Consider the following 13,041-nt stretch of genomic DNA (forward strand, 5'->3'; position numbering starts at 1 on the left):
ACAATGATGGTGCAAATGATATACAGTACATGTCGCAATAGCACCAGCATTTCCCCTGCCTCCATGGCCCCACCTTGAGCTCACTCGGTTGCTGCCCATAGTCTGTTGACATTATGAAATTAGGTGAAAGTGGCTCTGAACACATCACCAGAGGCACGGCTGGTTAAGCTTATTGGCTAAATATAAAACAAACTTTGATAATGACATTACCCGTGCTTCCATAGGTGGGGCTTCCTCTTTGCCTTGGACTCCCCTGGGAAGGTACGTACTTTTGTCGCTCTTCTGACTTTCATGAGTTTTAAGTTGTAAATAACATCAGAAGTTAGTGCACATGTTGTATAATGTTGTTTTAATGATTTCATGTTAGTTTGTTGTGTTGTCAAATATTGTATTAATGTAAACCTGCATGTGATGAAGAGGTGTGTCTGCTGTGTAGCGGTGCTGCCAGTGTAGGTACTGTTAGCATGCTTAGCGAACATTGTGTTGTTAGGGGAAAGCTAAGTAAGGCTATGTATGTTGTACAGGGGACGAGCACGCAGTAACTTCATGCAGACACTGCATAAACTCCACAACTGCAGGTTTGTAGGTTATGTATGTCTTGTTGTATTATTTATTAATGTCCAACACGTACGTTAGATTGTCTAATTTATGTAAAGTGTATTTTATTTACTTTATTTATTTAATTTGTTAATTATTTGATTTGATTTTACTAATAATTATTGTATATATATTCATTGAGTGGTGCTCTCTTCGCCTTGGACTCCCTTGGGAAGGCGACGAGCACGCAGTAACTTCATGCAGACACTGTTTGTTTCCACAACTGCAGGTGGAGGAAATATCTGAAAATCCCAGTTGTCTGTTTAGATGTTGATGGACGGACAATAAATTGTAACGACATTGGATTTCAAGTTTCCTTTTAACCCTAGAACACTAACGTCCGGTGTTTTTTACCCGAGCGAGTGTGTTCATGGGATTGTTGTCATTGTGTTGCTGATGTCTGTGTGACGTGGGTCCTTGGGTTCCTTCAATCTGCTCTCTGATGTCATAGAAGTTATGCTAGTAACCCTGCTCCCATCCCGGTTTTTTTCAATAGGCACGTGTGATGGTAATTTTCACCCGACGTTAGTGATAGAGGGTAAAATATTTATTAAATATAATATTATGCAGGGAGACTGTGCCTTACCCGGACATGTCCCAGGAATGGCTGGATCGAAGAACAAGTTCCAAGCTCTATTACTTATATTTTTAGGAATATTTTTTTAACGACTCCCTAATTTCCCCCTAATTTTAGAGCCTTTTTATAGGGTCCCCCCGTGATACTTATTTTTTATCGGATGTATTATATCGGGTAAAATGTACCCAATGTTAGTGATGGTGTTACTAATTGTACGTTAGTGTTCTAGGGTTAAAGAAAAAAAACATTCACAAGGCAGAACTGAAAACAGTTCTGTTGGTTGTTTAAAATCTTGTGTGTGTTACCTTTAAAGCCAAGAAACTGATCATTACTAATTCTTGGATGTCCACCTGACCAACTGCAAGCATCTTATAAATGAAAAGCATCGGGGAGTGATGCACACCATGTACTGTCAGACAATGCAAAACATTTTAAGATTGTAAAAAGGCTATTTGACAACGGAGCTCAATGTATTTTGCAATCTATTAAGATTTAGGTCGCATCTACAGTCCTATTGGACACAGAGACTCCTCTAAAAAAAATGCATTATTGACCTCAACATAGTTTCATAGTGTTATTTTCTAAATGTTTTCTTATGATGCTGAATAATTTTCTGCTAAGTTTTAAATCGTCTCTCTAGACCCAATATTCACTGAAAAATCTTGGAAAAAGTGTTGTTGGACTTGTCCTCTGACTGGCCTGAGAGACCAAGGTAAAGCTAAGAGAGGTCCACTCACTCGGTCAGGGGTCCATAGGCCTGGTTCCTCATCTCTCGGTACAACCTCCAGACGGGCATGTCGGTCCGGATCGGATGTTTCCCCTCCTGCCTCAAAACCTGCTCTATCAGGTCCGCCTGAGCCACATTCACCAGGGTCAGAGGACCTATCTCCGACTTCCACAGCGGACCGTAGATCTTGCGGTGCTCGATCTTTGAGCAAACGATATGAGTTAATACATATTTTTTTGTGGGATAGAGTGTATTCAATAGATATTTTGCTTTTTGTGTGTGTTTGTGAAGCATTAACACCAACTGTTGTATGAAACCTGTCCATTCTTATGCCTCGGGGCTGGACAGGTAGGCTCTACCTCAAACTACTACTTATTTACTTCCCTTCATCTAATTTTCCTTTTTCTATAAACCTCTCATCAAGACGCCTGAAGAAGTTTATAGGCTTTCATCAGCAGGCACAGCTGTCATCGCAGGGTTTCCAGTGGCCGAAGCCTTAATGTCCCTTGCAATTATTTCATAAATATCTCAAACAATCTTAAAAGAAATACAGGTTTCCATGCACCAATTTAAGAAGCTCTGGGGGAGTCCAATTGGTAGAATGGCTGAGGATGATATGCTTAATTAAATTCTAAAAAATTTTTTTTAATTATTAGCATTTTGTTATTAACTACATACTTGTTTAGTTTTTTGCTTTACTTCTTCCATTGTCCCTTGCATTAACTTAAAATCATGTCATAACACAGCATTTATCTTCACATGTCTGTGAACCACTTTTAAACGTGTTTTTGAAAAGCACAATGTAAATAAAGTTTTTTAAAATGTTTTTGTATTATTACAGCGTACTTGTACTGTGATAGCGTCTGGTTGTCTCTGCCCTGGACGACGTCGCATCGCTCAGGGTGGGGGGGGCGTGGCGACGGACCACCGTTATGTTGGTTCCATGTTGGTCCGTCTGACGCACGCAGAGGTGGGATTCCAGCCTGCTATGCCTCTGAGCTCCACCAGTTTGAGAATCACTGGCATAGAGTGAGATGCCGGTTTGACTTTTTTTAATTTTTTTTAACTTAAGTTTTTATTAAACTTTTCTTAGGCATGGTACATGGGAAATTAAACATGTTTCTTTATACAGGAACAAGTAGTATATGGTTGAGAATTTACTCTAATAACAGACTTCGCACATATTTGTCTAAAAAATAGGCAGCTATTACAAAACAAAGTCAGTACTTAATGATATCCGCTCATACCTTCATTGCATACCTGCACAAACCACCATATGATATAGCATACATCATATAGACATGTTGCTGAGGTATACAGTATTACAGGATCCCACTTGGGAGAAACACAGCAAAACCATAAAACCAGAGTCCTAGTGGGTATCCTTATTTACCTTTATGTAATTGCAAAACCTGTCACAAGGGGTCACCCCCTCCTCCCTGTCATGGTTTGACTTTTTTCAATTTTTCTTTCAATTTTTCCTTTATTTTCTTAATTTTTAGGCTGTGATTGGTCCGTTAGCGGACCAATCACAGCCAAGCGCTATAATGACGGACAGCCCACGGATAGCACTTGGCTGTGATTGGTCCGCTAACGCCAGCATTTCGGAATGGAAACTTCCTGTTCCATTCCCTACATGACAATAAACCAAAATCACAACTACAACTCTATGATTAATGTGACAAGTGTGTTAAGCCAGCGGCGTTGTCCGGCTGACGGTGGCTGGTTAGAGCACTTACAGCATGTGTGTACGGTCACATACGGTTATAACGAATTTTGATAACGGGGCTAGCGGGCTAGCCACCATGCTAACTGCGGTGGGAACAGCGCAAAAACCCGCTGACTTTAATCCCACGGCTCTCATGACACTGTTTCTCAAACACCGTCAGGTTAGAAGCAAACACTTGGTAGTAGTTAGTATCGGCTGTCCGTGCTGACTGTGTGTGGAAGCTGGGGGGAGCTAGCTGCCTCCGTGTAGCTTCAAGCTGTTGCAGCTGTTGAATTAGCAACGCAGTTTGGAAACAAGACCGGGGAACCGCTGCGCTAAGGCACGATAACAAAAGCATTTTGACCCGCTGGGTGTCACTTTATTCAGCAAAAACTGTCGCGTCATCAACATCCTTTTTCTGTTAGTTGCCATCGTTCACTGTGTGTGAGGAGCCGGGAGGACGTAAATAAACCAGCGTGGACTTCTTCTATATACCTCATGAGGTAGGCTTCTCTATGCTCGACTTCAGTTGCGCCATCTACTGTTCTGGCGGTGAATTGTTTTCACAACAAAAAGGCTCCCTGCTTGACTGGAGTAGGTGCAAGTGTCAACAGTGCCTCATTTCCCCCCCCCACCCAGGGTGAGCTAGGACCCGCCCATACCCTGCTGCTGATTGGCTGCAACTCAAGAACTTCCTCGGTTGGGTTAACACATGGAGACTGATGATTGGTTAGCGTTACAGCCAGTGTAGGTCCGGATTCCAACTCGGGTTAGGATCGAATTGAGTCAGTGTCTTAGAGAAATGTATATTTAATATATATTATTATTATGACTTATTAGTCTTTCATGATTTACATGTTGATAGTTCTGTAGCTTCAATTGTCCAGGTCTTGATACAGGTGAAAATGAAAAGCAGCAGCAGGCTGTCATCAACATGCGTGTTCATGTAAGACACGTATCAGTACTCACCTGCATCTGTTGGGTCGTCTGGAAGTATCCCTTCACAAAGAGCCAGTACAGGTTGGTCAAGAGATTGGGTCCTTGCAGCTCGTCCATGGCTTTCAGTTTGTTGGGGGCTCCCACCACGGAGCTGTTGCTGCTCCTGCTGCTGGGGGCGGCGGAGCTGGACACGTATCGTCGGTGGGAGTCCGGGCCCAGTCCCGCTGTCGGTGCCCCCATCCCTGTGCCCTGCTGTCGGTTCAGTCGCAGTCCGACGCTGGTCAGAGTCCTGCGCAACATTTTCAGCTCAGGGTCGGTGTATTGTGTTTAGTGTGAGAGCAATGCCCCCCCCTCCCCTACATCACAGCTATCACAGCTACAATTTGCATAAAGGCTGACCCCCCCCCCCCTTCACGTCAGGATCCAATGTTTCTTGAAAAGTCATTTTCTAATTATGTAGGCTAAAATTAAATAAATAAAATAGGAAAAGAACAAATAAGTTATAATCACACAGTCACTGTTAAATCTATAAAGGGAATTGGATGAGCACATTGATAAGATATGTAGTGTCATAACAGTCCACGGAAGGGCAGCATTGGTTCACTGCTATTCAGACAACTGACATTAACTAAACAGCATTTAGGAAACAAAACAGCAGTAACAATTAGATTTTCAAAGTAAGTATTATGTATATATTACTGCATACTTTACCATTAATTACAAACGATTTGTGTCGTCACTGCCAATTCAATTTAATTAAGAAATGTTTATTCCAGAGAAGAAGTTATTTAGATTTTATTAAAAAGGTATTTTAGGGTTTTTTCATCATCAAGATTAGTGATTCTTGAAGCATGAAATTTAGTCTGGAGAAATATTTTTTCATTTTTCACAGCATTTATGAAAAAGGGAAAAACAATAAACCAGATGAAAATACAAGTAAATTACTTTTCTTCTTCCATAGAGCATTTTGTTTTCACTTAGTTGCCTTAAACGAATCATCTTAAAATATAACTTGAGAGTAGGATATTTTTGACATCCTCTGTTTTTTCCACAACATCGTTGAAAATATATAAATAACGTAGATCGTAGATAACGAAGATCGTAGATAACGTAGGCTCATACAGTTGTTTAAAGGTTCCCAGACACTTAGGTCGGTATTCATAATAGTGCATAGAAATTAGTGGGTAAACTATAATACACATCATGCATGTTGTAAAAAGAACTCTACCTTTTAGTTAGTTTGATGTGTAGCATGCTGGCTACAGCTGACAAAGCTAACAGGCTCATCATGCTAATCACTTGAAACATTTAGTAGCTGGATGGACAATATTTAACTAAACATTCCACTTAAACTCTTTTAAATATCAGATTTAATAATGAACCTTTACAATAGTAAAGAGTCATGTATTTATTGATAATGTAAAGTATTTAGATTCCCAACGATTTAAATTGTAACTAAATATAGTTACTTATACTTTGTAATCGCAATATATATATGTTACATCAATATGTTTTGTTACCCACAATATACACATACACACACACACACACTGTAAATCCTACATTCACTGTAGCCACAGTACTCATCTGCATCTGTTGAGTCGTCTGGAAGTATCCCTTCACAAAGAGCCATTACTGTTGTCGGTTCAGTGCTGCGCAACATTTTCAGCTCAGAGTCTGTGTGTTGTGTTCAGTGTGAGAGCTGCAGACAGACACATACACAGACTGACTGACTGGCGCTCCGGCTGATGATCTGTAGACTATAATACCGACATAAACAGCAGCAGACTGTAGAAGCACCTGTGCTGCTGCAGTGCAAAGGTTTGAAACTGTGCAAACTGGAAGCTTTAAGAATTCAACCTAAAGAACTGACAGCTGTGTTCATTCTTACCTATAGCTTATAGGTTCATTCTTACCTATAGCTTATACATATTAATGTGTATACAGGCGTACAAGATAACCATTTCATTCATATATATATTCATTAATGACATAAGCAAAAAGCCTACACATCTTTGTTATTGTATACATATACCTGTATACAAATATGAATATACATATATATAACAAATATGTCTGCACACACACCATTGGACATTGCTATTAATTGTGCGTTGGTGTAATTTTATCTGTTGTCTTTGATTTAAGGTTTTGTTTTATTTGTACCATTTGTCCTCCTTTTGAGGGACTTTGTTCCAGATGTTTTGAATATATATATAGAATTTGAAAATGTACATCTTTACCACAACAGGATGTATGGGGTAGAACCAACACAACAAGATTTGTGGTGGATGCAGTTAGCGTAGTTTGACATTACCTAAAGTTCAACATTTTTCATTGACATGAGCAAAATAAAAGATAAATAAATCTTTATGATTGATAATGCCAGTTATAAAAAACCTGTGGTGATAAGATCCTCCACGATTTAACACTAACTCTGTAATTATATGATAATTTCAACTGACAGGGAAAACACAAATAAACTCAGAGCTGGCAGGATTGTTTTGTACAAACACAAAAACACAAAGATGTTACATTTGACACATGATGGCGTTCACTAAGGAGATCTGAAATAATCAAATACATCAAAAACAATTAAACTCTTTATTCGTCTACAAAGAAATTACTCATTGTTTACAAATGATGCTCAGAGGTGACCCCCTCCTCTCCTTAAGGCTAAACCCACTGTATTATTGACTCCACAGACTCATAAGACGTTGTCAATTCAGATTGAAAACGATATGCTGCAACCTAGACAGCAGCATCCTGTTTGCTGAGACGGCTCAAGGGGCAAAACAAGGCGTTACACGTTGAAATTGGAAAAAGGCTAAACAAAAAGGCACATGAAGTTCTCTTAAGACTCAAATCGCGGTGCTGTACCAAAGCATTTGGGTTGTTTGTCAGTATAGTTCACACCAACTTGCACTTCCAATTGCTTGGCTATTAAATATATATAAAATATGTTAAGCAATTCACCATTGGTCGAGTATAATTTGAAATATAAATAATTAGATTCAAGTATTGCAGGTTTAAAGCTACAAAGCATGACCCTGACTGAGTCAACTGAGCACTACATAAGAATGAATCCGACTCCCTTCTATACTGAGATATGAAGAAACAAGGTTTTCAAGACGTCTCAATCCTTAAAGCTGCAGTGATCCAAACTTGTAAATAAATATTGAATTAATTGACAAATAGAATGAAAGGAAGTTCTCCTGGGTTTATGAAGCTACACATAATTATCAGCCTTTCAGCTAAAGCTCAGCAGAGCATTCAACCAATGTTCACCACATTGTTTTGGTTTTCTGAGCAACAATCTCCGCTCTTATCAAGCTTGTCTCCAGGATTTAAAGAGCAGCTGATCGATCAGGTAAATGTTTTTGGGGTTGACCAAAACGGAGTTGAGCGGGGACTGGGAGTGAATATTTCTATGCAATAAGGTGACAATAAATCAATGTTATGTTCCAGAGTGCATATCTCCACCAAGGGCCCTACTCCTGAATGCAACCACATTTGATCCACGAGCTCGCCCTTGCTTTTTCATCAAGATCCATGACTGGTTCCCTGGGAAATCTATCTCAAAATGTTATAGCAAGTACGCAGACTCATGCCAATGGGTAATGGGTTCTTTCTTGGCCATTTCCCATCGTTCCAACAAGATGTGTGAAAATCAATTCAGCAGTTTTTGTGTAATCCTGTTGAAAAATAAACAAAGAAACCATCATTGGTGAAAACGTAACATCACTTGCCATTTGATTGACTGTCAGCAGAATTATTCAAAAACACAGACCAGATTTCCTTGAAATTTTGTGGAGGTGTTGGGTATGACCGAAGGAAGATCCCATTACATTTTGGTGGCCCTTACATTATCTTACATGCAAGATAGGGCATTAACATTGGTGAAAGAATGAATTCTCAGTGTCTTTCTAGTTGATTTTTAGATGAAAATATTTTGTTGTTTTGCAGCTGGGTTTCGGTAATTCAAAGCAAAAGGCTCTAAAGCTAACTATAATAACTCTATAAGGCAACAGCTAAAGATATGTCTGTGTCATATCAGTGTGGCTCATCCAAAAAGAAAAGATTTACATCTCAAATCCAAAACTAATACACCGGAGATTCTTCAAATAAAGCTCAAGCTTAATATCTGTCCCAGGCACAAAAACAGTTCCAAATATGAATAAGCGGAGATACAGAAGCTCAAGTGGTGGTTTAAGGCAACTGATTAATGGTCAGAAACATCCATCTACACAACATGAATATTTTCTGTCTCTGATATGCTTTAAACACACACCTTCATCCAATGAGATTAAACATTATGCATAGTCTACTGCTTCTCTTGCACCAACCAACCACATCACATCACTCTGAACTAAGGCATCTCTGACATACAGCTGCATACAAAACTAACAGATAACGAAGCAAGAAATAAGACGTAAAACTAGAAGTTTGTTGGCAGAGAAGCAACAAATTACACAGTGTTTGCCAGCAGAGTTGTGGATAAGTAGCGAAGGCGGGCTCACAGACGCTCAAGGAATCAATGACAGAAACAGGTCCCTGCCTGGTTCCTTTACTCGTCACTGAAAATCCTCCTGATGTCCACAGGTAGGCAGACGTGTTCACAGCGTTCAATCACTCTCACTACCTGACTCACTCAGCTGGAGGTCATTCTCTGCAACACAAGGAGCCGTAGAATATAAAATTAGTTTTAGAGAGCGTTTACGTGCATTAACAAAACCAGAGAATCATTGGAGGTTCTGGAAGTTTCAACCTAAACTTTAGACTATTTAATAACATAATGAATGTGTCATATCAGTGTAAATAAAAACACACTGACTTTACAAATAATGCATGCAAAACATTTCTCTTAAATAAAGTAACGTTTTGCAATCGGACAGAAGTGGCAATAAATTAATAAAATGATTAAGACCCAAATAATGTATTGAAGACCATATACAGGACATTTAAATTTTCTGGTTAAGTTCTTTTTTGGGACATTATACTGTAAACAGAAACAAGTCCTGCCTCTTGCTTGCTGTACCCAGGGGCCAACCCTCGTCTGAATGTTCCGGAAATGTTCTTGTTGATGTGAAAACGTCTGGTGCACAAAATCTCTTGCCGTTTTCTTCATATGTGAATAGCAAGCTCCAAAAACTTTTCAAAAACTGAATTGTTTCATTTGTGTCTGAATTGAGTTGCAGCCACAATCATAGTTGTTCTGTCACTATTTAACTCCTGACTGTTGCCAGAGAAGAAACTGGCTGCGGTCTTATTCTTTGGAAATAAAATTAAATAAAGAGCATGAGGATAAAGGGGATTAGCTTGCTTTTATACTCTGAGGGCTACTCACTGAGTGTGCTCATGAGTCCGCCACTCTCCTGGGGGCGAGTGCTGGTGTTGATGATCGGCATGCTGTGGTTGGTTGGCGCTGGGGGCGCTGAAGAAGTCCGTTCCTCTTCGGAGTCACTGCTGCTGGAGCTGCCGTCGCTGGAAGATGAGTTGGAGTCTGAGGAGCTGTCGCCGCTGCTCAGCTGGTCCATGACCTGTGCCTCTGCCATCAGTTCTGCACACAGTGAAAAAAGCACAAAGTAAGACAAAGACATTATGGAATAGAAAGGACATTATATAAAAACCAAGCGGTCAAACAGGATTCTGCGTAATTCTCCCTGATACAAATGTGCTAAAACCTTAAATTAAGTAAATTAATATCCAGTACAATTGCAGAAATTTTGGCAAAGTGTCACCTCTCTCAATGTCGTCCATGGGGGACGCTGGGGACGTCTTCTCTTTAGGAGGAGAACTCTTGGAGCTGGCGGAGGTTTTGTTACTGCTGTTGTCTTTGTTGTTGTTGCCCTTCATCTGCTGGCCCAGACGGCTGGTCTGTTGCTCCAGGCGAGACTGGATCTTGCTACTGCCCTCAGCCCTGACAACAAGCAGTGCAAACAATCATTGCATGTTTCTATTAAAAAACTATGAGGAAACAAATACCTGCAAAAGAAATTGTTAAGCAGAGCATGTTTCCATCTACTCCCGGCATGTGAATACAACTGAGAGGGCATTATAGGATTACATGAAGTAATCCAGCATCAGTAAATCTCATTCATCAGGGTATTTTATTGCTGCCAGGTTTTGCCTTTTACCCTGAGTAGAACTTAAAATCTTTTTTATGTGGCTTTCACACTAAAAGAGGTGAATAGAAACATGTCAACAGACATGAACATACAGTCGGTATGGTTGGTTGAAGAAGTAAAATACATTTAAAAAACAAACAGTATTACCAGAATTTGTCAGTGGATTTGCTTTACTACCCACCTGGTTTTCTTCACAGCTATGTTGCTGTTGAGTTTCTCCAGTCTGTATTCTCCTGTGTCATGGTTCACGATCAGGATGCACTCCTTCATGTACGGCCTCTTGGAGCCCTTGAAGACTGTAACTGGAGCACTTGAACCCTAAAAAACACATACAGGCAGGGTGTAGTTCGGATTTTCAAATACTGCAGTATCCCAAGGGATTAATAAAGTATCCATCTATCTATCTATCTATCTATCTATCTATCTATGTGTCTGAATCTCCTTTCACTCACAAACCTCTGACCAAACTGCAAAATGAAAGTCAAAACTAAAAGTGTTTTTTTAAACTATTAAATCACAGCTATTCTTTTATAATTCACTACTATTGGTCTATTGTCGCTTTGCTTTTCAGGGAGCCGACCTTTGTTTGACTTATCAAAAACCTACCTGTTTTAACTACTAATTATTTTAATTATCTATATATCTGAGAATAATTTTACAAGAGTTGATTGATTTTTATCTTCGCTACATAATGTTTGGCCGTGTTGCCCAGCACAAGGTAATCCTGCCATGGCAAACATCAACACATGTTTTACTAGTATCGAAAACCTCATCTTCATCACCCTCTTACCTCTAAATTGGGTAAAGTAATAGTGACTTGCTCTCCTTTGCCCACTTCAAGCTCCCCTTCACACGCTGTGTCAATGGAGGCTGGTTTGAAATCATCTGTGGGAGGAAAACATATAAAAGGAATCATGTTTAATACATTTTTAAATATATACTATGGTGAGGGCTCAAGGCACTGCAATTTATGAAACGCATGCAAATAGAAAAACATGTGCAATAAACAACTTCATCAATGTGATGACACATGTGCTGCAAAAAGTCACAACCCAAATAATCTAAATAATCGAATACTTTGCACATTCCAGGCTGTGGTGTTTACTTGCAACATATTGCACAATCCCTCCCATGGTGCTTATAGTTCTTTTTACTCTTAATCTTTGTTTCCTATTTAATACTTTCACAAACACACCACAGCAAATTCCTTGTACTTGTTACACTGCTTGGCAATAAAACCTGATTCTGAAACACAGAAACACGCTGCAAATTAGGAAAAAGGGAAGTGTTTCCAGGGAACCCAAAAAAGTGCTGAACCAGGCTGTAGTCCAATGCTTTGTGAAGTTCCATCACCACTGACCAGACCTCAATAACTTCACAAAGTATTGAACTACAAACTGGTTCAGCACTCTTTTGGGTCCCCTGGAAACATTTCTGTTCGCCTCCCGCCGCCATTTTTTCTATTTGCATGTTGTTTGGACTTTTTGCAGTGCATTTGTCATTCTTAACTCTTAATTTGCACGTGTTCTCTATTTTCCCTGCAGTACATTGTGCTCTCTCAGCCACTGTAGTATACACACTATGCGCTCAACATTACTCACTGTACGATAGTATTTATATTTTGAATATTCATATTATATTTAAACGTTTGTGAACACAGCAGCTGTTGGTGTGGGTGCTGCAGCTACACAGCGGAGCCCAGCAGATGGCAGCAGAGTACAAATCGACGCAACGCTAATATTAGCAAACAGTCAGGTTGGCTGGTTTATCGATACTTTACATATCTGATATTTAACTGATTAACTAACGAACACGACGAAAACCACAAAGAAGTGTTAGCTCAGTAAAAAGTTAAGCTAACAGGCGGTTATAACAGGACTGTCGACGCGGCTAAACAGCTAGCTTTCGGACTTTAGAGCTAACTAGCATGCTACCGCTAGCCTCTCCAGACATAAAGTGATGGGAAGCAGCACTCACAGCGCACCGTGTGGAAGCCGCTCTTCGGGTGCTTCTCGAACGTCTCCCCCAGTTTCAGGACGTGTTCCTGGTTGTCGAAGTTGGAGTACGCGGTTCCGTTCATTCTGACGCTTTCACCAGCGTCCACGCTTTCTGCTGTTTTATCCGATGTACGACCACGGCCCTGAACGCCTCACTGCTGCCACGAAATCCCGCCTTCTACTGCTTATGATTGGTCAAACTTCCTGATTTCCCCCCTCCCCTGGCTGATTTGTTTAGCGACTGTCAATCACTACTTTGTAATGACAGGGGTATATGACACTTGGTTTCTTGGTACTTTTTTAAACAGCACTTGTGTAGTTCTACTTATACAACACAGTATTTTAATGCTATTATACACTACATAATA

At 40.0% G+C, this 13,041-nt stretch overlaps 2 protein-coding genes across 2 annotated transcripts in view; both read right to left on the bottom strand.

The window, feature by feature from the left end:
- LOC128456409 (sterol 26-hydroxylase, mitochondrial) overlaps nt 1–4,871 on the bottom strand; it is a 15,461-nt gene extending 10,590 nt beyond the window's left edge. The window contains exons 1-2 of the mRNA XM_053440567.1: nt 4,579–4,871; nt 1,912–2,102 (exon numbers count right to left, since the gene is read on the bottom strand). Coding sequence (XP_053296542.1) covers nt 1,912–2,102; nt 4,579–4,848 — 461 coding nt within the window. The 5' untranslated portion in view covers nt 4,849–4,871. The remainder of the gene's footprint in view (nt 1–1,911; nt 2,103–4,578) is intronic.
- Nucleotides 4,872–7,138: 2,267 nt separating this feature from the next.
- On the bottom strand, nt 7,139–12,843 carry eaf2 (ELL associated factor 2). Its single transcript, XM_053440569.1, has 6 exons — nt 12,654–12,843; nt 11,467–11,561; nt 10,858–10,994; nt 10,290–10,468; nt 9,896–10,108; nt 7,139–9,217 (listed from the first exon to the last, which is right to left on the bottom strand). The coding sequence occupies exons 1-6, from the start codon at nt 12,754–12,756 to the stop codon at nt 9,174–9,176; spliced, it is 771 nt and encodes a 256-aa protein (XP_053296544.1). The 5' UTR covers nt 12,757–12,843; the 3' UTR covers nt 7,139–9,173.
- Nucleotides 12,844–13,041: the final 198 nt, after the last annotated feature.

This window comes from Pleuronectes platessa, chromosome 14 (assembly GCF_947347685.1).
Source record: "Pleuronectes platessa chromosome 14, fPlePla1.1, whole genome shotgun sequence".
NCBI classification, from domain to species: Eukaryota; Metazoa; Chordata; class Actinopteri; order Pleuronectiformes; family Pleuronectidae; genus Pleuronectes; species Pleuronectes platessa.